Source organism: Hyperolius riggenbachi, chromosome 8 (assembly GCF_040937935.1).
Source record: "Hyperolius riggenbachi isolate aHypRig1 chromosome 8, aHypRig1.pri, whole genome shotgun sequence".
In the NCBI taxonomy this organism is placed as follows: domain Eukaryota; kingdom Metazoa; phylum Chordata; class Amphibia; order Anura; family Hyperoliidae; genus Hyperolius; species Hyperolius riggenbachi.
The window spans coordinates 225,737,410-225,761,482 of record NC_090653.1 but is presented as its reverse complement, the minus strand read 5'-3'; the positions used below and the strand labels follow the sequence as shown (position 1 = coordinate 225,761,482).

Below are 24,073 nucleotides of genomic sequence, written 5' to 3'. Positions count from 1 at the left end.
TTTAAATGTGCACTTTAGAAGAAAATGTAAAAAAACGGGTAGCGGGTTGCGGGTATCAAATTCATCAGAAAGCGGGTCGCGGGTCTGGTGCAGGTAGCGGGGTGCGGGTCGGGTGCGGGTATGAAAAAGTGGACCCACGCAGGCCTCTACTTTGAGGCTGAAATGCTGCAGGACCCGCATTTGGCGAGAAGAAAAAAAAAAATCGCATCGCTCTGGTGTGATCCATCCCATTCTAATACGCCAGCCAAGCGCTTTTTAAAGTGCTAGCGTTTTTAAAAGTGCTCAGAAGCGCTCTTGGTGTGCACCAGCCCTTACTCGCATGGTCACCGCAATTTATGTAGTACAGCCATACTAAAACTTCTCCAGGAAAATACAACAAATAAGACAGAGGTACAATACTACTAAAGGGGAACTTTAATCCAGGATTGGATTTCATCCCAATTAGCGGATACACCCTCTCCCACGAGAAATCTTTATATTTTCTCGAATTGATCATTTTGGATGGCTGATATTGTGGTGAAACCCTTTCCACAGTGTGATGTTATGGCCAAGGCCCTGACAGTTTGCTGTCTGTGAACTTAATTGCATTGTGGGAAATGACTGCTTTTTTTTCCAACTGCCAAGCAAGCAGTATCTCCCTCTGTGCATAGACCTCTCAGTAAACAAACCTTCGGCCTAGATCACCTGGCAGGACTAAAGATGTGGCCTCTTTTAAAGATTTCCTCTCCCTGATTTACATTGTGAAATTTTATGAAAGGGAACCAGAGACGAGGGAAAGCTTAAACATGGAAAAATGTTATACATGGGGCTTCCTCTAGCTCCATAAGCCTGGATCACTGCCACGCCGCCATCCTCCGCTGCCTCTATCGCCGGTACCGGGTCCCGTCACTTCCGCCGGACGCGACCAGTCTTCCGCAGCCACAGGGGCTACCTCCGGCTCTGTATGCATGTGCCTGCGTAGTAATAATAATGTAATAATAATAATAATGGCAGTTTTTGTATAGCGCCTTTCTCCTGTCGGACTCAAAGTGCTTGCGAGGCAGCCACTAGAGCGCACGCAGTAGCAGTGTTAAGGAAACTTGCCCAAGAAACTCCTTACTGAAATAGGTGCTGGCTTACTGAACAGGAAGAGCCAGGATTTGAACCCAGGTCTCCTGTGTCAGAGGCAGAGCCCTTAACCATTACACCATCCAGCCACTGAGTGTAGGGAGGAAGCGCACTGCGCTTGCGTCGACTGGATGAAATGACAGGACCCGGTGCCGGTGGAGAAAGGTGGCGTGGGAGCGATCCAGGCTTATGGAGTTGAAGGAAGCCCCAGGTTTGTATAAACCTATTTCTTCTTCATCTCTGGTGCTCTTTAACAATGGGCAATCACTGACTAAATTAATCTTGTAAAATGCCATTTCATTGCTTTTGTGAGTTTTTCTAACATGACAGGAGTTTCTTTTTTTAACTTCTCTCTTAATATAAGGCACCATGTTGTGCCCACGTATGTGTACATTTTACCTGGGGCTTCTCTTGAATAAAGGGATTAGTCCTCTTAAAGAGAACCCGAGGTGTGTTTAAAGAATGTTATCTGCATACAGAGGCTGGATCTACCTATACAGCCCAGCCTCTGTTGCTATCCCAAACCCCACTAAGGTCCCCCTGCACTCTGCAATCCCTCATAAATCACAGCCGTGCTGTGAGGCTGTGTTTACATCTGTAGTGTCAGTCTCAGCTGCTCCCCCGCCTCCTGCATAGCTCCGGTCCCTGCCCCCGTCCTTACCTCCAATCAGCAGGGAGGGAAGGGATGCAGGCGGGGACTGGAGTTCTGCAGGAGGCGGGGAGAGCAGCAGACTGACACTATACAGATAAACACAGCCAGCTCTGACAAGCTGTTTGTCAGCAGCGTGGCTGTGATTTATGAGGGATTGCAGGGGGACCTTAGGGGGGTTTGGGATAGCAACAGAGGCTGGGTTGTATAGGCAGATCCAGCCTCTGTATGCAGATAATAATCTTCAAACCCACCTCGGGTTCTCTTTAACTGGAACATGTTCAGTAATATAAAATAAAAAATTGAAATGAGAAAAGGTACAGTGGTTTTATATTAAGAAAAAAAACTATTGCATAGCTTGGTTATCTCGCTAAAGCTTGGATTGGACTAAACATTGTGCAATGTGCCGCATAAAAATATTTGCAAAGCTTTCCAGTGGTACTTCACCCAGAGAAGTTTGTAGACCTTGTGATAAGGTTTTTAGTTTGTAAAAGCTCACTCTCACATATTTGCTTTGCCAGAGTAGGAAGATCTAAAGAGGGAAATTTTGAAGGTGCAGAAAGCCCTAAATACATTCTTGTCTCTATGGAGGATGGCCCAAGCCTACTATTACATCTGCAGTAAAAGCATGCCATGTCTTTAGTGACCTCCTCCAGTTCCTGTGCACACTTCTCAGCTGCGACTGTGCTCGAATGGTGGCCTCAGCAGAGTTCAGTATAGCATGTTTATGTAGATGTTTGTAGCGTGTGCACATGGAAAATTAAAATCTCTGGGCCACATTAACATGGCCACTGTTTCTAATGACCATAATTGCTGCATTCCATGTGGATTGGAATCCAATAATGTCCTCTTAGTGAAACTACTTCCTGTTTGACAAAATACAGTTTGTCAAGAACATGACCTGTAAAAGAGAATTTGCATATTCAGTAGTGGTGCATTGTGGGTAACCACAAATGTTCACGGATAGCTGAATTATTGCAAATTTTCCTTCTGGCAAATCACACCAAGCATTGCTTTTCAGTAGGAGGGCTTTTCGGTCTTTTATCCTACTCTACATTCCTAGTGGTTTGGGTCACCCTGAGCTGCTCGGTTACTCTCAAGAACATGAGAAACTACTTCAAGGTTTTCAGGGTTGTTGCCCTTTTTGATCTAATTCAGGATTAACACTTGTTGTTCACTAGCACATACATGAAAAATGATACATTTACAGTTCTATATTGCAGACCTCATAGTACATTATAAGGTCTTAATGTGGATTTCCACCTTTCAGTTGACATGCGCAGTCCATATCCACTTTTGCAACACTAAAGCATATGGTGCAAAAGATTGCATAATAACTGTCCCTTTTTACCATATTTGGTTTCCTTCTCCTTTTTGTTTAAAAAAGAAAAAAAATGTAGAAATACTAACTTTTCTATTAGGTATAGGGTGTTTTTTCATTCACCTGGCTTGCTGGCTGTGTGCACGTAGGTGTCCCCTGCAGGAGAGGTGCGGAGATCAGATGATAGCTGACCTGCCCTCATCTTCTGCTGTGCAGATTGAATTGCATTCTTTTTCACACCTGTATGAACGTCCAGTGTATTTGCCTTGCTGTGCTCTCACCTGGGGCCATAAGTCAATGGAGCGTAGCGCAGTGGATTAGGGTTAATGGGCCTTGAGCTGTGCTGTAGAGTGGTGGGGTGATTAGTAAGTTTGACTGTACAGTACATATAGTGTTTGTACATCATACACTCCATTCTCTGGGACATGGGACGCAGCATGTCATCACTGTGCTTGCTCTACCCATTGTGCTGCTTCCTAGAACACATTATTGTGACTGGGCAATTTCTCTCAGGATGTTTAGTCTGTTTTGTTCACAGCTAAAAAAAATAAATCTTCTGGTTGGAATGCATGGTAACAATTTGTTACAAAGTAGGGTAGGCTTGCCTACCATTGTTTTTTGTATTTTTCTGTACTAGTTATGTTTGTATATTGTAGATTTTGTTAGTAAAAATGGTGTCTCTGTCTGTGTCTCTGTCTGTGTCTCTGTCTGTGTCTCTGTCTGTGTCTCTGTCTGTGTCTCTGTCTGTGTCTCTGTCTGTGTCTCTGTCTGTGTCTCTGTCTGTGTCTCTGTCTGTGTCTCTGTCTGTGTCTCTGTCTGTGTCTCTGTCTGTGTCTCTGTCTGTGTCTCTGTCTGTGTCTCTGTCTGTGTCTCTGTCTGTGTCTCTGTCTGTGTCTCTGTCTGTGTCTCTGTCTGTGTCTCTGTGTGTGTCTCTGTGTGTGTCTGTGTGTGTCTGTGTGTGTGTCTGTGTGTGTCTGTGTGTGTCTGTGTGTGTGTCTGTGTGTGTGTGTGTGTGTCTGTGTGTGTGTCTGTGTGTCTGTGTGTGTCTGTGTGTGTGTGTGTGTGTGTGTCTGTGTGTGTGTGTGTTTGTTTTGTTTTTTTAATACTGATATCTGGTGGTGTCAAAAACTGATGAGGTTACCTGCCCCGTCTCAGATTATAGTGATGATTGCTGCAGAGTTCTGGAATTGGGGCTTGTGCTACTGCAGTTGCAGCATCCGCAGCTAAAAGGGATCTTTTAGTTTCAAACATATCTTTATTACAGGGCTTCCATAGAGGGAAGAAAATAAACAGTATGCCAAATATTGCAGTAGTATACAAATTCATAGTATGACGGTAGCCATACATCTAGCGATTCTGATTTAATCGACAAAACAATGAGTTTATTAAGGAATTGACTTCACTATAGCTGATTGAAAGTCGATTGACTAGTGACCCACACACTACAGGCGCTATCCTATGCAATTCACCTTCACTAATTGATCTGAACGATGGTGTCTCCATGCTCTGAATACAAAAATAGTTTGTGGATCAAATGACACACGAACAGCCAATTCCTGTGGGATTGACCGATATCTTGCATCCTGCTCGATCGACTAAGTTGGTCGATTCGACATTTCAGCCACTTTTCATCGATTGGGAATTCTGGAGCACACTAGATGCTTTATCGAGTCTATAAAATGATCGATTGTACAGCCAAATCGCTAGATGTATGGCCACCTTAAAGGGAAGGTTCAGGGAGGGTGGGTAAAAAATAAAAATCAAATTCCACTTACCTGGGGCTTCCTCCAGTCCGTGGCAGGCAGGAGGTGCCCTCGCCGCCGCTCCGCAGGCTCCCGGTGGCCGACCTGGCCAGGCCGGCTGCCAGGTCGGGCTCTTCTGCGCTCCAAGGCCCGGAACTTCTGCGTCCCCACGCCGGCGCTCTGACGTCATCGGACGTCCTCCGGGCTCTACTGCGCAGGCGCAGAACTACTGCGCATGCGCAGTAGAGCCCGGAGGACGTCCAATGACGTCAGAGCGCCGGCGTGGGACGCAGAAGTTCCGGGCCTTGGAGCGCAGAAGAGCCCGACCTGGCAGCCGGCCTGGCCAGGTCGGGTCGGCCACCGGGAGCCTGCGGAGCGGCGGCGAGGGCACCTCCTGCCTGCCACGGGCTGGAGGAAGCCCCAGGTAAGTGGAATTTGATTTTTATTTTTTACCCACCCTCCCTGAACCTTTCCTTTAAAGAGTAATCCAACTTGAAACAAACAGTAAGTAGTGAACAGGGACGTCGGGGTCAGACCAGCCGGTCGAACCTGAAATAGAATTACTGACGGTTCCACAAGGTATACAAGGGTTAGAGCTTAGCGGTTGCACTGCAGTTTTCCAAATGCACCATGATCTCTGCTGCTCCATGTGCAAAGCCATAAACCCTGTACAGATGTGATATGAATGCTGTGTGTTTTCAGCCCCAAATACATCAGGTCGTTGCTAGGCATTGCGAAGGATTTTACATTTGGGGGAGGGAGGTAAGCTTAGTAGTCGGGCAGGTGAGGGGGAATTGTTAAGGGACAGCTGTGGGAGAATCCATGAAGGCTCCATCGCTAAATTGATATGTAAAGAGACAAAAAGATAGAGACCGGAGCCCCCAATAGTGTATTACTGTTGATGATTATTGATGTAATAAGCAATTAAGAAATATGCTCACAAACACGGGTTGCCGAGGACCAGGCAACCACTATAAGCGCATATGGGGATATTAGACCCGTCCCCACTCAGGTTTAAGAAGTCGCTCTCTGTAGTAGGAAAAAGAGGGGGTGTGCACACCCATCCACCAGGTGGATAACAATGTATAATGACAACAGAGGCGCCAACAGAATAAAAAAAAGAACCGTATTTAAAAACCGTAAAACAAGGGGGTAAGGGTGGACTTACCTCCCCAATATGCAAACACAACCACTGTGGTCAATATGCAAAAAAAACATTTAATCTCCTCTGTGGGCGCTGCGCTACATTGGCACAACTTCTGAGCTACTCCATTTTTTGTGTTTTGCCTGAGGAAGCGGGCTAGAGACCCGTGAAACGCATTGCAATTGTGTATCTCGGAGTACAGATTAAATTTTTTTTGCATATTGACCACAGTGGTTGTTTGAATATTGGGGAGGTAAGTCCACCCTTACCCCCTTGTTTTACTGTTTTTAAATACGGTTCTCTTTTTTTTATTCTGTTGGCGCCACTGTTGTCATTATACGTCGCTAAATTGATGGTAGAATCCTAGTATTGCACTTTACTCCCATGTACCATTAAAGGGACTCCGAGCACCTCTCATGGGTATGCCTTTAAGACTCCGACCAGTACTGCAAAGTACTTAAAGATGCATACCTTTCTGTTCTCCTCTTTCATTTGATTCCTGAATCACCGTTCTACACCAAATGTTTTCGTTCGATTTCAGTTTAAAAATAGCGGCTGCCATCTTGGCTATGTTATAACTTCCGGGTCACCCCGGTCTTCTCTGTTAGAGACGTGCATCACTGAATGAGGCAGGAAGAGGAAGTGACACGCATGGCCATTGCAAGAGGCTCCTCCAGAGGGGTCATAGCATGACTGTGTTGGAAGTCGCCTGGCTTAAAGGCATGCCCATGAGAGGTGCTCAGTCCTTTTTTAAGTGTTCAACTGATCAGTTCGGTATATGGAGGCTGCCATATTTATTTCCTTTTTGCAATACTAGTTGCCTGGCTTATTCTCTGCCTCTAATACTTTTTTAGCCACAAACCCTGAACAAGCATATGCAGCTTAGGTGATTCTGAGATTGTCAGATCTGACAAGATTAGCCCCATGCTTGTCTCTGGTGTTATTCAGACACCACTGCAGCCAAATGGATCAGCAGGGCTGCCAGGCAACTGCTATTGTTTTAAAAGGAAATAAATATGGCAGCCTCCATATTGTTCGCACTAAATTTGTCCTTTAACTGCTCGCACAGTTGGCAACTCTCATCATATTGTCATAACTGTGAATTGTTGCAAGTTAGTGACAGTGATAGGATTGCTATCTGTGCAGTAGTCCACGGGAAAAAAATGTTTTGGATCCTAATTTCTTGCTGTGGAAGGTGCATGCAGCTTTAGGCTGCTTGCACACCAAGACGTTACAGGCGCACGTTAGTGCGCCTGTAACGCTCCCCCAACGCACAGCAATGTAACACAAGTGGGCTGTTCACACAGCCCACGTTGCGTTACATGTAACGCTGCACGTTCTGTGCAAAGTGCAGCATGCTACGGCGTTGGAGCAGCTATAGCCGCGTTAGACTGTTTGCACATGCGCAGTGGGGGGCGGAGGAGGCGGGGAGAGCCAGCTACAGTAGCCGCGCACATGGCTACTTAATATTCACTGCACTGGCGGGCGCTGATTGGCCGGCGGGACCACGTGATGCGGAGTGTCTCACTCCGCATCACGTGGTCCCACTGGCCAATCAGCGCCACTCTGGGAGACATTATAGGACTCGAGCCGCCTAACGCGGCTCACTCTACCGTCGGCTCTTGCAGCACCATACGTTGTGTTAGGTGCACGTTATGCGACCTTAACGTGCCACCTAATGCAACGTCTTGGTGTGCAAGAAGCCTTAGTCACAACCACTAATTTTATATAGCCTTCAGCAACCCAGGTATGCCTTTCCTGGAAAATCCTGACCAGACAATTATTAGTCCAGTCCGGTTTTTCTAGATCAGTTGTTATCCTGCCCAACCTTAGGATAGTTTAAGTCAATGTTTTTATTAAAGAACAGCTACTCTAGCGTTATCAGTTACTGCATTTAAAAAGACCCTAAACTCTCTACTCTAATGTGTCTCAAAGGATTATGGGTTTCACCATGCTTTTTATATAACCTCTTGTCTCAGCTCTGAGCAGTTTGATCCAGTAAGGATTCCTTTCATGTTTGGCCTCTGGCAAAGCAAATTAAATTTCCAGGGGTTTGTATAAAGTTAAAGGACAACTGTAGCTAGACTAATATGGAGGCTGCCATATTTATTTCCTTTTTAAATACCAGTTGGCTGGCAGTCCTGCTGATCTGTTTGGCTGTAGTAGTGTTTGAATCGCACAAAAAAACATGCATGTGGCTAATCTTGGTAGATCTGACAGTGTCACACCTGATCTGCATATGCTTGTTCAGGGTCTGCGGCTAAAGTATTAGAGGCGGCAGAGGATCAGCAGGGCTGCCAGGCAACTAGTATGACTCAACACAAAATTTAATATAGCAGCCTCCATATCCCTCTTACTTCAGTCGTCCTTTAGCCATGCAATACCATATTATCACTATTCATTCAGCATAATAGAACCACTACAGGCCGGTAGCCCTTACGTCCATCATAATGAAAACTCTAGAGCGAGTGGTCCTATCCAACCTTAAGATCTCCACCTTGCCCCTTCTAGACCCCCATCAGTTTGCGTATAGGGCAAACAGGTCCACTGATGACGCTATAAACATCTGCCTGGAGTCCATTTATGACCACCTTGACAGACCAGACACGTATGCCAGAGTACTACTCCTGGACTTTAGCTCGGCATTTAACACTATTTGTCCACGCATCTTACAAGAAGAACTAGCCACTCTTGGTGTTCACCCTAGCCTACGCCTCTGTGAGAAAGTCTGTGATCCAAACAGGACTCAAACTGTTAGGCTGGGTGACATCTACTCACAAACCATGACCACGAACACAGGTGCCCCCCAAGGCTGTGTCTTGTCTCCACTGCTGTTCTCCCTCTACACAAACAATTGCAGATCCAAGGCAGACTCAGTCAAGGTCATCAAGTTTGCCGACGACACTACCATCGTCGGTCTCGTCACCAAGGACAATATCCAGGAGTACTGTCAGCAGGTGGAAAGAATCTCCCAATGGTGCAGGGAGAACAAGCTAGTGCTCAACACCACAAAAACTGTAGAGCTAATCATTGACTTCAGGAAGGCCGCACCCCCCCACCACCAATCCACATTGAGGGTACAGAAGTGGCCAGAGTGCCTTGTGCCCGTCTCCTGGGCACTACCATCTCCAGTGACCTTAGCTGGAGACCTAACATCACTGCCATCCAAAGGAAAGCCCAGCAGAGACTCTACTTCCTTCGTCAGCTAAGGAAGTTCGGCATGGCACCAGAGATTCTGATCAGCTTCTACTCCACCACCATTGAATCGATCGTCTGCTCTTCCATCCTGGTCTGGTACACCGGCGCCAGCGACAGGCTCGCACTTCAGAGGGTCATCAGGGCAGCGGAGAGGGTCGTTGGAAGACCTCTCCCCTCACTCGACCTCCTACACAGGAGAAGGCTGAGATCAAGGGCGTTGAGGATCACTAACGATCCTACTCACCCGGGCCATCGCTACTTCTGCCAGCTCCCACTAGGACGGAGACTTCGGGCCATTTCCACAAGGACTGCCAGACACAGTAACTCTTTCTTCCCCTCGGCCGTCAGCCTCCTTAACTCCCTCCACATACTCCCATCAGCACACAAATCAATGTGACATAAAAACTATTTGATAATAGGCCATTCTAGGACTTTTTCAGTACTGTCACGGGTGATGCAAAATTGCTGCTAATGTAATGTAACGCAAATGTTAAGTGTGATATAATGTAAATGTAATTGCTTGTCCTCTGTTTCTTCTTTCTCTCCTTGTGCTATATGTTCTGTGCCAAAACCAATTCCGGGCATGACCTAGTCATGCTTGGCGAAATAAAGAATCCTGATTCCTGATAATAGAGCCTGTATCCTGTATAATAAACCTTGACCTCTAGTGGCAGGAAAGGGTAGGAACAGCTGCGCCAAAAATCCTTCTGGAGGCTGCAGGATTTAGCAGGTGAAAATAGACCTTCAGGAAAGTAGTATTTAGTATTTCTTTATAGCTGCTGGACAGGTGCAGGAAATGTGTAAAGTGGACTTATCCTTTAATCTATCATTTCCCAGCCTGCTTTGGCAGCGAGGGGGAACCTGATTGCTGTGGACAAGGCGCAGGTGGCTTTCCATACGTTCAGACTTTGTGTTGACACATGGCCTCTGCTGCGGTCAGCCTTGCCCTCTGTATCTCACTAGCATTTTGAGGATGTTCATATTTGCTGAAGGATGAAACTGTTTTTGTCAAACTGTTTGTTGTGCAAACAGGAAGCATCTTGGATGGAACGTAAATGTGCTTCTCTTGATGCTTAGATGTTGGTTAAAGGTCAGATTTTGTATCAGCTGAATCCTTTTCATAATCCCAGTGCTGCCAGTGTGGGAGAACATATACACATTTCTTGGTTTAATGAGGCTGGGGTAGATTTATGGCTACAAGGATGGGAGATTACTGGACCGATCTGTCATGTCCAGGAGCTGGCTTGTATCTCTTGGCGGGGATCACTTGTGTGTATTCTGATGCCGGCAATATGAAGTCCAAATGAACTTATATAATGAACTGTATGTGTAGTACAGCTATGAAAAAGAACATTAGTAGCAAAGAGATGAGTCTCCTATTGTTTCCAGTACAGGAAGAGTTAAAGGGAACCTAAACTGAGGATATGGATTTTTCCTTTTTTAAATACGGTAATACCAGTTGCCTGACTCTCCTGCTGATCCGGTGTATCTAATACTTTCAGCTACAGCCTTTGAACATGCATGCACATCAGGTGCTCTGACTGAAGTCAGACTGTATTAGCTGCATGCTTGTTTCAGGTGTGTGATTCAGCCACTGCTGCAGCAAAAGAGATCAGCAGGACTGACAAGCAACTGGTATTGTTTAAATGGAAACATCCATATGCCTCTCAGTTAAGGTTCCCTTTAAGAAACTTCAGTTATCTATGCAAAAGAGCTTCTCTGAACTCTCAGACCCAACATGGGTAAAGACTGTCCTGTTCTCTGGAGCACTTATACATCAAAGAAACAGTGAGACAAACAGCTTCAGATAAGGTTTTACTGCAGGGGAGTTCAAAGGGTCATCAGCTCTACTCTGTTTTATAGTTTAAAATACAGTGTGGTTTGTAATTTGCAAATATGACAATGATGCAATCTTATAAAAAGCTATATAGCTAAAAATAAAAATAACTTTTTTTTTTCTTTGTTACTTATGTTCTATGAATTGTGTACATCATACAATTCATTATTTCGTGGTGGTGTGGGATTTTATTTTTTTGCTTCAGTGTGGCTTAAAGATTAGTGTTTATACCCTTCATTCTGAGAAAACACAATGCCACCATCAGAACGGCACAGAAGTTGAATACAGAAAGTGGACGTGCATATACAGGGAGTGCAGAATTATTAGGCAAATGAGTATTTTGATCGTCCTCTTTATGCATGTTGTCTTACTCCAAGCTGTATAGGCTCGAAAGCCTACTACCAATTAAGCATATTAGGTGATGTGTATCTCTGTAATGAGAAGGGGTGTGGTCTAATGACATCAACACCCTATATCAGGTGTGCATAATTATTAGGCAACTTCCTTTCCTTTGGCAAAATGGGTCAAAAGAAGGACTTGACAGGCTCAGAAAAGTCAAAAATAGTAAGATATCTTGCAGAGGGATGCAGCACTCTTAAAATTGCAAAGCTTCTGAAGCGTGATCATCGAACAATCAAGCGTTTCATTCAAAATGGTCAACAGGGTCGCAAGAAGCGTGTGGAAAAACCAAGGTGCAAAATAACTGCCCATAAACTGAGAAGTCAAGCGTGCAGCTGCCAAGATGCCACTTGCTACCAGCTTGCCCATATTTCAGAGCTGCAACATCACTGGAGTGCCCAAAAGCACAAGGTGTGCAATACTCAGACATGGCCAAGGTAAGAAAGGCTGAAAGATGACCACCATTGAACAAGACAGACAAGCTGAAACGTCAAGACTGGGCCAAGAAATATCTCTAGATTTTTCTAAGGTTTTATGGACTGATGCAGTGGCGTAGCTAAGGAGCTGTGGGTCCCGATGCAAGTTTTACAATGGGGCCCCCCAAGCAGTCTAAACATAACGATACGGTGCACCAAAATCTGCCAATGGCAAATACAGTGTCAGAGGTGCAAGAAGGGGATGGGGAACACTTTGTTAAGGATTACCACTATTCAAAGTATCTATAGAAGTGATTATTATGAGCACAGGACCAATAGAGAGCTAATACTGTAGTTGAGGGAGGGCCCTTCGGGGCCCCTCTGGCCCAAGGGCCCCGATGCGGTCGCTACCTCTGCAACCCCTATTGCTACGCCCCTGGACTGATGAAATGAGTGAGTCTTGATGGGCCAGATGGAAGGGCCCATGGCTGGATTGGTAAAGGGCAGAGCGCTCCAGTCCGACTCAGACGCCAGCAAGGTGGAGGTGGAGTACTGGTTTGGGCTGGTATCATCAAAGATGAGCTTGTGGGACCTTTTTGGGTTGAGGATGGAGTCAAGCTCAACTCCCAGTCCTACTGCCAGTTTCTGGAGGACACCTTCTTCAAGCAGTGGTACAGGAAAAAGTCTGCATCCTTCAAGAAAAACATGATTTTCATGCAGGACATTGCTCCATCACACGCGTCCAAGTACTCCACAGCGTGGCTGGCAAGAAAGGGTATAAAAGAAGAAAAACTAATGACATGGCCTCCTTGTTCACCTGATCTGAACCCCATTGAGAACCTGTGGTCCATCATAAAATGTGAGATTTACAAGGAGGGAAAACAGTACACCTTTCTGAACAGTGTCTGGGAGGCTGTGGTTGCTGCTGCACGCAATGTTGATGGTGAACAGATCAAAACACTGACAAAATCCATGGATGGCAGGCTTTTGAGTGTCCTTGCAAAGAAAGGTGGCTATATTGGTCACTGATTTGTTTTTGTTCGGTTTTTGAATGTCAGAAATGTATATTTGTGAATGTTGAGATGTTATATTGGTTTCACTGGTAAAAATAATTGAAATGGGTATATATTTGTTTTTTGTTAAGTTGCCTAATAATTATGCACAGTAATAGTCACCTGCACACACAGATATCCCCCTAAAATAGCTAAAACTAAAATTAAACTAAAAACTACTTTCAAAAATACTCAGCTTTGATATTGAGTTTTTTTGGGTTCATTGAGAACATGGTTGTTCAATAATAAAATTATTCCTCAAAAATAAAACTTGCCTAATAATTCTGCACTCCCTGTAGCAGTGTTTTAGCATTACTGTTTCAAGCCTGTACTTGAAATGGGGGCTACTCCTGCTACTGCTGAAATTCTGTTTGTCCCCACGTTTATTGCCTGATGAAGCGGGCGTTGCCTGTGAAACTCGTTGCACTTTTGGGGTACTATACAATAAATGTAATTACTATTATACAGTCTTTTGTGTCTACTTTATGGAGGTAAGTCCACAGCTTCCTCCAAACAAATTTTAAAGGTTTTATCCACCCTTACACTGCTGGCGCCTCTGTTCCTCGTTTGCTGTACCGTGTCCACCCCTGGTGGAGGGGTGATCTACCCCTTTTCTGATCTACAGAGAGCATGATCAACAGTGATTTTCCCATCAATTGATGATTTCCAGCATGTCTAATCTGTTTCCGATTTGAGATCGAAAGGGATTGAGTTGGTGCAGTACTGATCTCAAAATCGATCCTTTAATCGATTGGAAGCAAATCGGAAATGCTGAAAATTGGTTGTCCATTGCATGGTCTTTATTTATTATTATTGTTGTTTAGTATTTAGCGCCAACATCTTCCACAGCACTGTACAGAGTATATTGGCTTGTCACTTAACTGTGTCTCAAAGGGGCTTGCAATCTAATCCTACTCACAGTCCTGTCTATGTATATATCGTGAACGTGTCAGTCTAGGGCCAATTTGAGGAGAAGCCAATTAACTTATCTGTATGTTTTGGGGATGACGGAAGAAACCCACACACAGGGAGAACATACAAACTCCCTGCAGATAGTGACCTGGCTGGGATTTGAACCAGGGACCCAGCTGTCACAGGAGCCCTAGTGGCTGACCGCACTTAGCCTTCTAAACTGTGCCAGCGCACAGATCAAGCGAACTCTGGTCGCAGTCAATGCGCAGGAACCGTTAAGAATTAGCCGCAGACAACTCAGAAGGGAGCCTGTGAGACACGGGTAATTACAACGTCACCTACTGGTTCAGAGTAAACTGCCACCACCGCGGTTACCATGGGACCGTGGAGCCCACTAACTGACTGACTAGTCCTGCGAATAAAACGGTTAAACACACGGTATTCTGTCTAGCCAACAACAAATAAACAGTAGCGTATCTTCAGAGACCCGGGATCAGTTCTGTGTGTGCTGATAAGCAGGGTAGCGGAACAGTGAATGACTTGGAGGAAGTCTTTTATTCACACAATATAAATAATTAATATATACAGACAATTATTAAAATCACAATTGTTAAGACGGTAATAGCCAGTATAAAAAATAAAAGAAGGGAGAAAAATACTTAGTTCCTGGAAAGATGTCCTTTTTGTGGGAAAATCATCAGTTCAAGCAAAACGGTTTCAAGTTCTTAGAGTTCTTTGTTTCAGAGTAAAGTTCAGCAAGATTTAAAATCCAAACAAAATGGAGGATGTCCTTTGTTTCAGCTCTGTCAAGATGGCCACCACTTGTTCCTCATAGTGGCCGTGTGTCATGAAGATGGTAAAGGGAGGAATTGAGCCCGCCTGCTGGCTCTGTGCTTTTGATGAAGCTGGTTTGGGGGTGTGGCAGTGCCAGCCCCCTCTGAGCTACCAGCAAATGACAGTTCATTCCCTCTGAGAGATTTTAGAGCTAAACTTATGAATTGCTGTAACTCCTGAACCATACATGTTACATTTAGGGGGGTAACAGCTTCATACTTGGAGGAAAATACAGATTAATATGATATCCGACATGGCTAGTGCAGCAGATCAGGGTCCTGGGTAGATTCATACCTGGGTTGTAGGGGCCCCGGGCCCCTCTCGACTGGTATCAAGAGATCCAGCATGACCCTACGGATCCAATGATACCGCTCTCATAACCACCCTATTTATTGTATTCTGTAAATGGGCAAAAGATTATATAGTACATTCATTTCTTCCTGCTAAGGCTGGAGTCAGCCTGACTGGAGTCCAGCTGTGTCTGCTCTTGGGATCTCCTTTTTTTTGAAAGGCCCTGCTGGCTCCTTCAATTAACATCTGAATGTGAGATCAGCTAGGTGTCACCTTATACCTGATGGATGGGCCATCAGCACAGCTTGAAGCCAGGGACTCTCTGGGCCCAGGCTCATTAGCATATCAAAAGAGCCATCCAGCCTTTAGGATGGTGCTCTCTCTGCTAAGAAAAGGACTCCAGCTCCCACTACACACTCAACCCAGATTGTATCGATTTGAAGCGCAATCGATGCAGGGAATCGAGTGCGATCGCTTTTTCTTCACGGGCGGTTCCAGGACGCGCCTGCGGCCCCGCAACCGTCCGTGACACCAGCACTGCAAGGCGACAGTGCTAATCACTACACTACAGTGCTGCCCACCATCCTGTGTAAAGCAGCCCATACACTCAGCCGATTTTCTGACCGATCAATCGATTGCAAAGCGGTTGGCCAATCGACCGATGGACGGCCGATTTCAATCGATTTCGATGGATTTCCATCGAACTTGCAGGGTGGAAAATTTAGGTCGATCTGATGAGATTGCTTATCAGTTTGCATTGGCCTTAATGGAAATCTGATGGCAAAAAAAAATGCCATCAGATCGAATTTCAATAGATTTCAAACTGAAATCTATTGGAATTCTATCCTGGTAAAAAATGTTCTAAAAACTCATCAGATAGATCATCAGATGCATTTCTTATCTATCGGCTGCCAATCTGACGAGTGTATGGGCACCTTTAGACATTAAACCTGATCCAGTTGGTCCAAACAGCCACTGAAGTTGTCTCTGCTTCTTTCTGGGAAGTCAGCCCCATAGTCTCCAGAGACATGTAAACTGCTATGGAGCTGAGGAAGCCCAGTACTGCATGTCCTCTTTGGATGTCTGATTGCTAGTGGCCAATCAGATAAGGTATACAGTCTTCCAGATGCCTGTGTTTACATGTCTCCCACCCACTATACTGGGCTACAAGAAAATAAGTGCAGGGAAATGCTTTTCATGTTGGAAAGGAGAGTGGGGGAGAGAGAATGGCCTGGTTGACTGAGGTACTTCCATATATCTCTAAGAACCTTCAGTGGGAATATAATAACCTAAGACTGCATTAAGTTTTCAAATACAGCAGAAAAAGGCAGCGCTTCTTGGGACAAACTACATCCAAATGACTAGCTGCATGTGTGTAAAGCCTGCTTATAGAAAATGTGCACACCTTGAAAGTATATTCTATGGCCAGCTGCTTCCATTTATAGGTTTGCATATTCAGAGCTTCTGTTTTGGATTCCAGGTGTGTTCATATTCTCTGAGGGGCTCAGCATATCTCTGTAGGTACCCAACCAGAAGTGGCTTGATGTGCTGATCTACCCTTTCTGTGTGTATTAAGTTGGCTTCTGGGGGGGCCAAGATTCGCATCCCTCATCCAGATCAAATCATAGGCCGGTTTGCTGAGGAGTGTCTTATTGGATGTCCAGTCTCCATTGCAGTTCATACTCATTGTAACCTGGGTTATGCAATGCACACAGTGAGAATCCAGCCTAAAAAGTGTCCTGACAGTTTGCAACCCCATGCACACTGCAAATCCGACTTGCAATTCCAACTTTTTTTTCCCCCTGGATGCTATCTAATTCAGAAAAATGCAGGAAAAAACGCAGCATGCAGTACCGATTAAAAAAAATCGCAAAATCTGAATCACATGTAGTGTGCAAGAGCCGCGCATTTTTTTCACATATAAAACGTGTATTTCCTGTCCAGTCAGATAAAATTGAAAACTGATAGAAAAGTATGCAATGCTGACAGGACAGTACAGGCCAGAAATGTGCAGATTTGTGTGTGGACCAGGCCTTACATGCAGAATATTCACTGTAGCCATCGGAGCTTACTGTAGCTATCACTTTCTCTTGCAGGATTCAATACGTGATGTCCACGTTAAAGGCTTCATGTACAAGTGGATCATGGCAGATCTCGGTAAGTTGCTGCTCTTGGGAATGTAGCCGTTGCTGTTTTCTTCTCTTGGAAGAGGAGGACGTGGCAAGTATTTGTTTACCAGCCTAGGAATACGCCTCAACCACATTTCTCAGATGTAATCTCCAAGCAGCCAGCAGTGTTCACAGCACACCATGCATGGTCAAGCTTGTTGATTGGGGGATGGGAGGAGAACTTTGAATCCTCTAAACAATGGTTCCTTTTCAGGAGCACATGAACATAACTTCTTCATAATCCCCTGTGAGGGTCACCGATCTGCCCTTGGGCTGGACTTGTCAAGAGTCTAAGTATACACCCTGACTAAAAAGTTAGGTTTCTCTGCATTGTTGGAAGACTGGTTGTACACACCCTGCCCCCATCACATCACATGTCACAGCGATGAATGATGGCCTCATTGTATTGTTACTGCAGGAAGAGTAAACAGTACAAGACTGTCAGCTCCTTACTATACTGTCCTGGATGTTGGTTGTTTTTCTATATTCATGAGACACGACTGTACCTAATCCCATGTAAAATGGCTTACATTCCTCTGTACATTAGGAGCTTAGTTTGTGTTGCTGCTGTGTGCTACTTTTGGCATGTGAAGTATGTTATAACTGGTGTGTGAAAAGTGTATGTTTTGATTTAAGAATTCTATTCAACCTGAACTCCAGAGGAATGGCTAAATAAACCGATGAGATGCAGCATTTGTAGAAACTCTTAAAGAGAACCTAAACTGAGAGGGATATGGATGTACTGCCTGAATCACACACCTAAAATAAGCATGCAGCTAATCCAGTCTGACTTCAGTCAGAGAAACTGATCTGCATGCTTGTTCAGGGGCTGTGGCTAAAAGTATTAGACATTAGCAGCGCTTTCAGACAGAGGCTTTACCCTAGTTAGCTGCCTGACAATGTGCAGAGCTCCACAATATGGACAAAATAACACAACTTGCATTCAAAACAGTTACAGCAAAAGGAGGGTGTTGGCTTCAGTATTAAAAATATGTGCATGTGGGAAGACTTGAAGTGAATAATCTGTACACTATTTATACTGAAGCTAACGCCCTCCTTTGCTGTACCTGTTTTGAATGCAAGTTGTGTAATTTTGTCCATATTGTGGAGCTCTGCACATATTTTCAGGTAGCTAATTCGGGTACAGACTCTGTCTGGAAGCACTGCCAATGTCTCCTGCTGTACAAAATTAACGTAAGTATACTTTTTGGCTCGCTGCATTTATGCGCTTCAATCTGCATTCAAATTTTTAGATTAGGAATTAGTGAATGTATGTATTTGGCCCCTGTGGAGCTGTGCATGCCTCTGTTGACTTTCATTTCAGTTGCAGCCTAAAGCGTTGTCATGTGTTTGATGTCTAAAAGTATTAGAGACACAGGATCAACAGGAGAGTCAGGCAACTGGTATTTTAAAAATAAAAATCCATATCCTTCTCAGTTTAGGTTCCCTTTAAGGTGGCCATACATCAGGCGACTTGGCAGCCAATTGACCATCTGCTTTAATGATTATAATTGAATGAAAATTGGTGCCAGAGCATACCTGATCGATGCAAACAATTTCAGGCCCAAATTGGTCCCAGGTATCGACCAGCTATGTTGCAAGATGTTGGGCCGACAGGCCCGATCTGATGCATGGCGGTAACTTCATGCAATGATCATGAATGCAACGGAAACTCCCGGGTGCCCCTCAACCTAGTGTATGTGTGCCCCTGCATTAATACTTCTCCCCACTCAGTGCTGTGTCTGGATGCCTCTTCTGGGATCACACCACGTGGTGCCCTGCGCTTGGATGAGATAATCTGGTTTTCCAGCTCTCACCGATGCATCATGTTGGCTGTGCACACTCTACATTCTCCAAAGTATACTACTTGATCTGCACAACTTCCAAAAACACCAACTTTAGGGCATCAAAATAGGTAAAAGCTGTACAGCAGCTACAGCCTGCTCTTTTACACACCTTTTAAAAAGTCTGGATGCCCAAAACTGCGAGCTGTAGCTGCTGTACAGCTTTTACCTATTTTGATGCCATAAAGTTGGTTTTTGGAAGTCAAGCGGACCAAGAAGTTTACTTTAAAGATTGTGACCCTGTCTGTACACAGAGTAGATCCTCGCACACTTATTTGGATTTCGTGAAGTTGCTGTTCACTCTAGATTTTCAGCAGATGTGATTGCCTTGACGTAAAATGGTCTAGCATGTTGTAGGCATCCTTGGCCTCCAACACAAGCTAGATAAGTATTTTGCAACTGGCTGATCATTTTGTTTCAAATTTTTTTTTATTTAAAAAAAGCAGGCCAATGGCCTACAGTGTTCTCTCCCCAGAACTTTTTTTCCAGCCGGGTGGCATGAAAAAATAGCCGGGTGGGGCGAGATGAGAGAATGCAGGGCTGGCGCTTCTCTGCTTACAGCAGAGGAAGAGGTGAGCAGATAACAGCCGGGTGGTCACCAAAAATAGCCGAGTGGAGCACCCGGCTAAAAGAGCCTGGGGAGTGGACTGGTCTATTAGTTCCATTCAGTTGATTGTTGTTAATCTGTTAATTACAAACTGCTTTTCTTTATAAACCTAAAACTCCTATTCAGAGGATATTCCTCCCAGGTCGGTTTCTCTACAGGTCTGTTTTCTCCATAACCTGTACAGCTGGAGTATCGACAAATTTACTCAGCACACACTTATTTGATGGGCAGCTCCTGGCTGATTCAGCCATTGGGGATTTTGTTCATATTTCAATGGATTTCATATTGAAATTTGCATGTTCTGTGAATTTTTTGCTCATCACTTATCTGTACATGTGGACTGTGCTTCTCTTTAACATGTCTCTCTCCTTCCAGAAAAATACATCATGCGGGGGGAGGAGACCTATGCCGTTTTGAACCGCCTAGCAAGTGATGGGAAGAAGAAGCTTTTCCTGATCACCAACAGTCCTTTTAGTTTTGTGTAAGTTCTTATGTCTGTAATCGGCTAGTCAGCCTTTGTAGATAGAAATAATAGAGATCTTTCATTTCGGCTAAAGCTGGTGTTTTGGGTGTGACGTGAGAGCTTCAGGTCTGGCTGGGTTTTTAAATACTTAATCTAGGCCTTTCCATTTTTGTTTCTGCACTTTTAAATACAAATGGAGTATCAGTAAAGGTGGCCATACACTGGTCGATTTGCCATCAGATTAGACCAACAGACAGATCCCTCTCTGATCGAATCTGATCAGAGAGGGATCGTATGGCTACCTTTACTGCAAACAGATTGTGAACCGATTTCAGCCTGAAACCGATCACAATCTGTTGTGGTGGTGCTGCCGCCGCTCCCCCCCCCCCCCCCCCGCCCAGGGGCGTAGCAATAGGGGTTGCAGAGGTAGAGACCGCATCGGGGCCCCAAAGGGCCCTCCCTCAACTACAGTATTAGCTCTCTATTGGTCCTGTGCTCATAATAATAACTTCAATAGATACTTTTAATAGTGGTAATCCTTAACAAACTGTTTCCCATCCTTTTCTTGCACCTCTGACACTGTAGCTGCCCTTGGCAGGTTTTGGTGCGCCGTATCAATTGTTACGTATAGAGTGCTTGGGGGGCCCCATTGTAAAACTTGCATCGGGGCCCACCGCTCCTTAGCTACGCCACTGCCCCCGCCTGTTCCGCCGGCGCGACTCCAGTCCCCAGGTCTCCGCTGTCTTCTCCGCTCTGGTCTCCGGCTCCAGCATGCTTCACTTCTTCCTGCCCGGCAGGAAGTTTAAACAGTAGAGCGCCCTCTACTGTTTAAACTTCCTGCCGGGCAGGAATAAGTGAAGGCATGCCGGAGACCAGAGCGGAGACGAGCGGGGGCAGTCGCGCCGGCAGAGCAGGTAATGTATGCGGGCTCTATTGCATCGGTCGGCGGGCACTCGAACGCCGCTAGCGATGCGCTCTTTACCCGCGGGCGATCGACGATAATTTTCCGCACGGCGCGATCGACGGGATCGGACGAAATGAATCGAAATTCGACGTGTAGCGCGAACGATTGGCAGCAGATTCGATCCCAGTGATCGAATCTGCTGTCGAAACGGCGGTAAATCGGGCCAGTGTATGGCCAGCTTTAAGGTGGCCAATGATAACATTGTATTCATCCAATTTTACCAAATGCATTAGTACATAAGGGTAATTTGTGTGAATGGATAATTTAGGCAGTTCCCTTATTTTACATAGAAATGGTAAGATTGGATGAAAGATTGTATCATTAGTGGCTACCATTAAAGGACAACTGAAGTGAGAAGAATCTAGAGGCTGCCATACTTATTTCCTTTTTAAGCAATACCAGTTGCCTGGCAGCCCTGCTGATCTAATTGGCTGCAGTAGTGTCTGAATCAGACCAGAAACAAGCATGCAGCTAATCTTGTCAGATCTAACCATGTCAGAAAAGCCTGATCTGCTGCATGCTTGTTCAGGGTCTATGGCTAAAGGTATTAGAGGCAGAGGATCAGCAGGACAGCCAGGCAACTAGTATAGCTAAAAGGAAATAAATATGGCAGCCTCCATATCCCTCTCACTTCAGCTGTCCTTTAAGCTTTATTTCCCGTTAGGGTCTAATGGGAGTGATATCCCAGACAAATTTGGATGGGGAACCGCAGCCTATGCAAATTCACATATGGGGAAAGATGGACAGACGGTTGGTTGCATTACGCATGCAAATCCCCATAGCCATGTATGTATGTTAGGATTCAGGTGCATACTCGCATCATCGCTAGTGCTGACATGCGGTACAAGAAGGAACAGGCCTTAAAGGGAACCTAAACGGAGAAGGATATGGATTTTTCCTTTTTAAAATATCAGGTGCCTGATTCTCCTGCTGATCCTGCATCTCTAATACTTTCAGCCACAGCCCCTGAACAAGCATGCAGACCAGTTTCTCTGACTGAAATCAAACTGGATTCGCTGAGTGCTTGTTTCAGGTGTGTGATTCAGACGCTACTGCAGCCAAAGAGATCAGCAGGACTGCCAAGCAACTGGTATTGTTTAAAAGGAAACATCCATATCCCTCTCAGTTAAGGTTCCTCTTAAAGCGGACTTGAGATGAAAAACTAACAAGTAACTTGTCTATATATCTTATCTAAAGTTTAGATAGTTTACACAGCAAATCTAGCTGCAAACCGCTTCAATAGAATATGATTATTTCTTCCTGTGATACAATGACAGCAGCCATGTTGTTTGTAAAAAATTACACAGCGGCAGGCTTATCTGCATCGTGAGCACTCAGCCTGTGAAAAAAAAAAGAACCCTCCTCCCCTCTGCCTCTGAAATCTCTGGCTAGTAATACCTCCCCTTCATCCTGCCCAGACTGAGCTCTGAAAATCAAAGTATTTGGCTTGAGGAATGCCCTATCAACAATAGGAAAGGAAAACAATTATGCAATGAGTAAAAGTTCATCTCTGATCCACTTTAAGGACCTAAAGCTCTGCATTTATTTTGTTGCTAGATGTATAAGAACATCCATTTCTGAGTCAGAGTACATTGACTGCATTAGATACAGTACAGGCAAGATAAGCTGGTCAGTGGGAGGCTTTTGAAGTTGATTTTGGCAGGAGGTGATGAACTACAGACTGTATTTAACATACCAGCACTCTGTGCACAAAGTCATGTTCTGATTGATCTTGTGATCCTTTTCTTGTTCTTCAGAGACAAAGGCATGAATTACATGGTTGGCAAGGACTGGCGGGACTTCTTTGACGTGGTGATTGTTCAAGCAGACAAACCGAATTTCTTCAATGATTGCATTAAGTGAGTATGGGAATGTGGGTAATGTGGCACTGCTGGTATATGAGATGAAGGGGAGGGGGGGGTTATGCTACCAGCTCCAATGGAATCTACACTTGCTGTATACTGCTGTGAGATCATTGTTCAGCTGGAAGGGCTGTAGATACTTGATGATCCTTTGGTGGTATGCCTTCAGTATCACCAGTAAGTGGAGGCTTCTCAAGTCTTAGCAGGGATCCCTGTATCAGTAGCTGGATGGTGTAATGGTTAAGGGCGCTGCCTCTGACGCAGGAGACCAGGGTTCGAATCTCGGCTCTGCCTGTTCAGTAAGCCAGCACCTATTCAGTAGGAGACCTTAGGCAAGTCTCCCTAACACTGCTACTGCCTATAGAGCGCGTCCTAGTGGCTGCAGCACTGGCGCTTTGAGTCTGCCAGGAGAAAAGCGCAATATAAATGTTGTTTGTCTTGTCTTCTGAGCTTCAGAACTGCCTCCTGCTCTTCCTGCTACAATAATTCATATCGAACAGTCGTAGCAGGTTAAGCCGTGACCAATCGTTTAGATATTGTCCATTGAAAAATTAGAACGATCATTTAAATTGGTTGTGTCCCGTCCAATTTTAATCGTTCAGGAGAGATCCCCGATCCATCCCACCGCAGGTACTTGGCTTCAGTAAAGGTGCTCTGTCAGTTGGGTGTCTGCTGGCTTCCAGGAATAGGTTCACACCTATGCTTATCGGATCATGCTTGATTGAATGAGTTCCCCCTACTTTGCTCCTCGCAGTACAAAAAAGTTGCACCAAATTAATTATAACCTATCCTTTTCCAACTGCACTTTAGCTCAGATCCTTATAGTTGGATGTAATTCACTGATTAATATTGATTTATATTGTGTCAGCATCTTCTGTAGCGCTGTACAACAGCATACAGGGTATAACAATACCAAATAAAAAATACAACAGTTAATACAAGACAAGGGTGAATTACAGCTAATGCAGTGACCAAATGGACTACATATTTTACATGGGGTGGGAGGTATGTACACCCATTACACAGCAGGGGAAGGGGAAGAGAGCCCTGGCCAAAAGTCCTTAGTCTAAAGCCCCATCTACACGATACGATTCTTTGTGCAATTCGATTACGATCCGATGAAATCCGACATGTCCTATCGGGATTCGATTCAAATCAATTTGCCATTGTTTTGCAATGAGAAATCGATTTGAATCGAATTCCGATCTGACATGTCGGATTTCATCGGATCGTAAATAGAATCGTAATCGAATCGCACAAAGA

The 24,073-nt window shown here is 44.9% G+C and overlaps 1 protein-coding gene across 1 annotated transcript in view; it reads left to right on the top strand.

Moving 5' to 3' along the window:
* The window catches only part of LOC137527604 (5'-nucleotidase domain-containing protein 2-like), a 118,247-nt gene that overhangs the window by 57,702 nt on the left and 36,472 nt on the right, over positions 1–24,073 (top strand). The window contains exons 7-9 of the mRNA XM_068248231.1: positions 16,999–17,059; positions 19,897–20,002; positions 22,706–22,807. Of these exons, the coding sequence (XP_068104332.1) occupies positions 16,999–17,059; positions 19,897–20,002; positions 22,706–22,807 (269 nt within the window). The remainder of the gene's footprint in view (positions 1–16,998; positions 17,060–19,896; positions 20,003–22,705; positions 22,808–24,073) is intronic.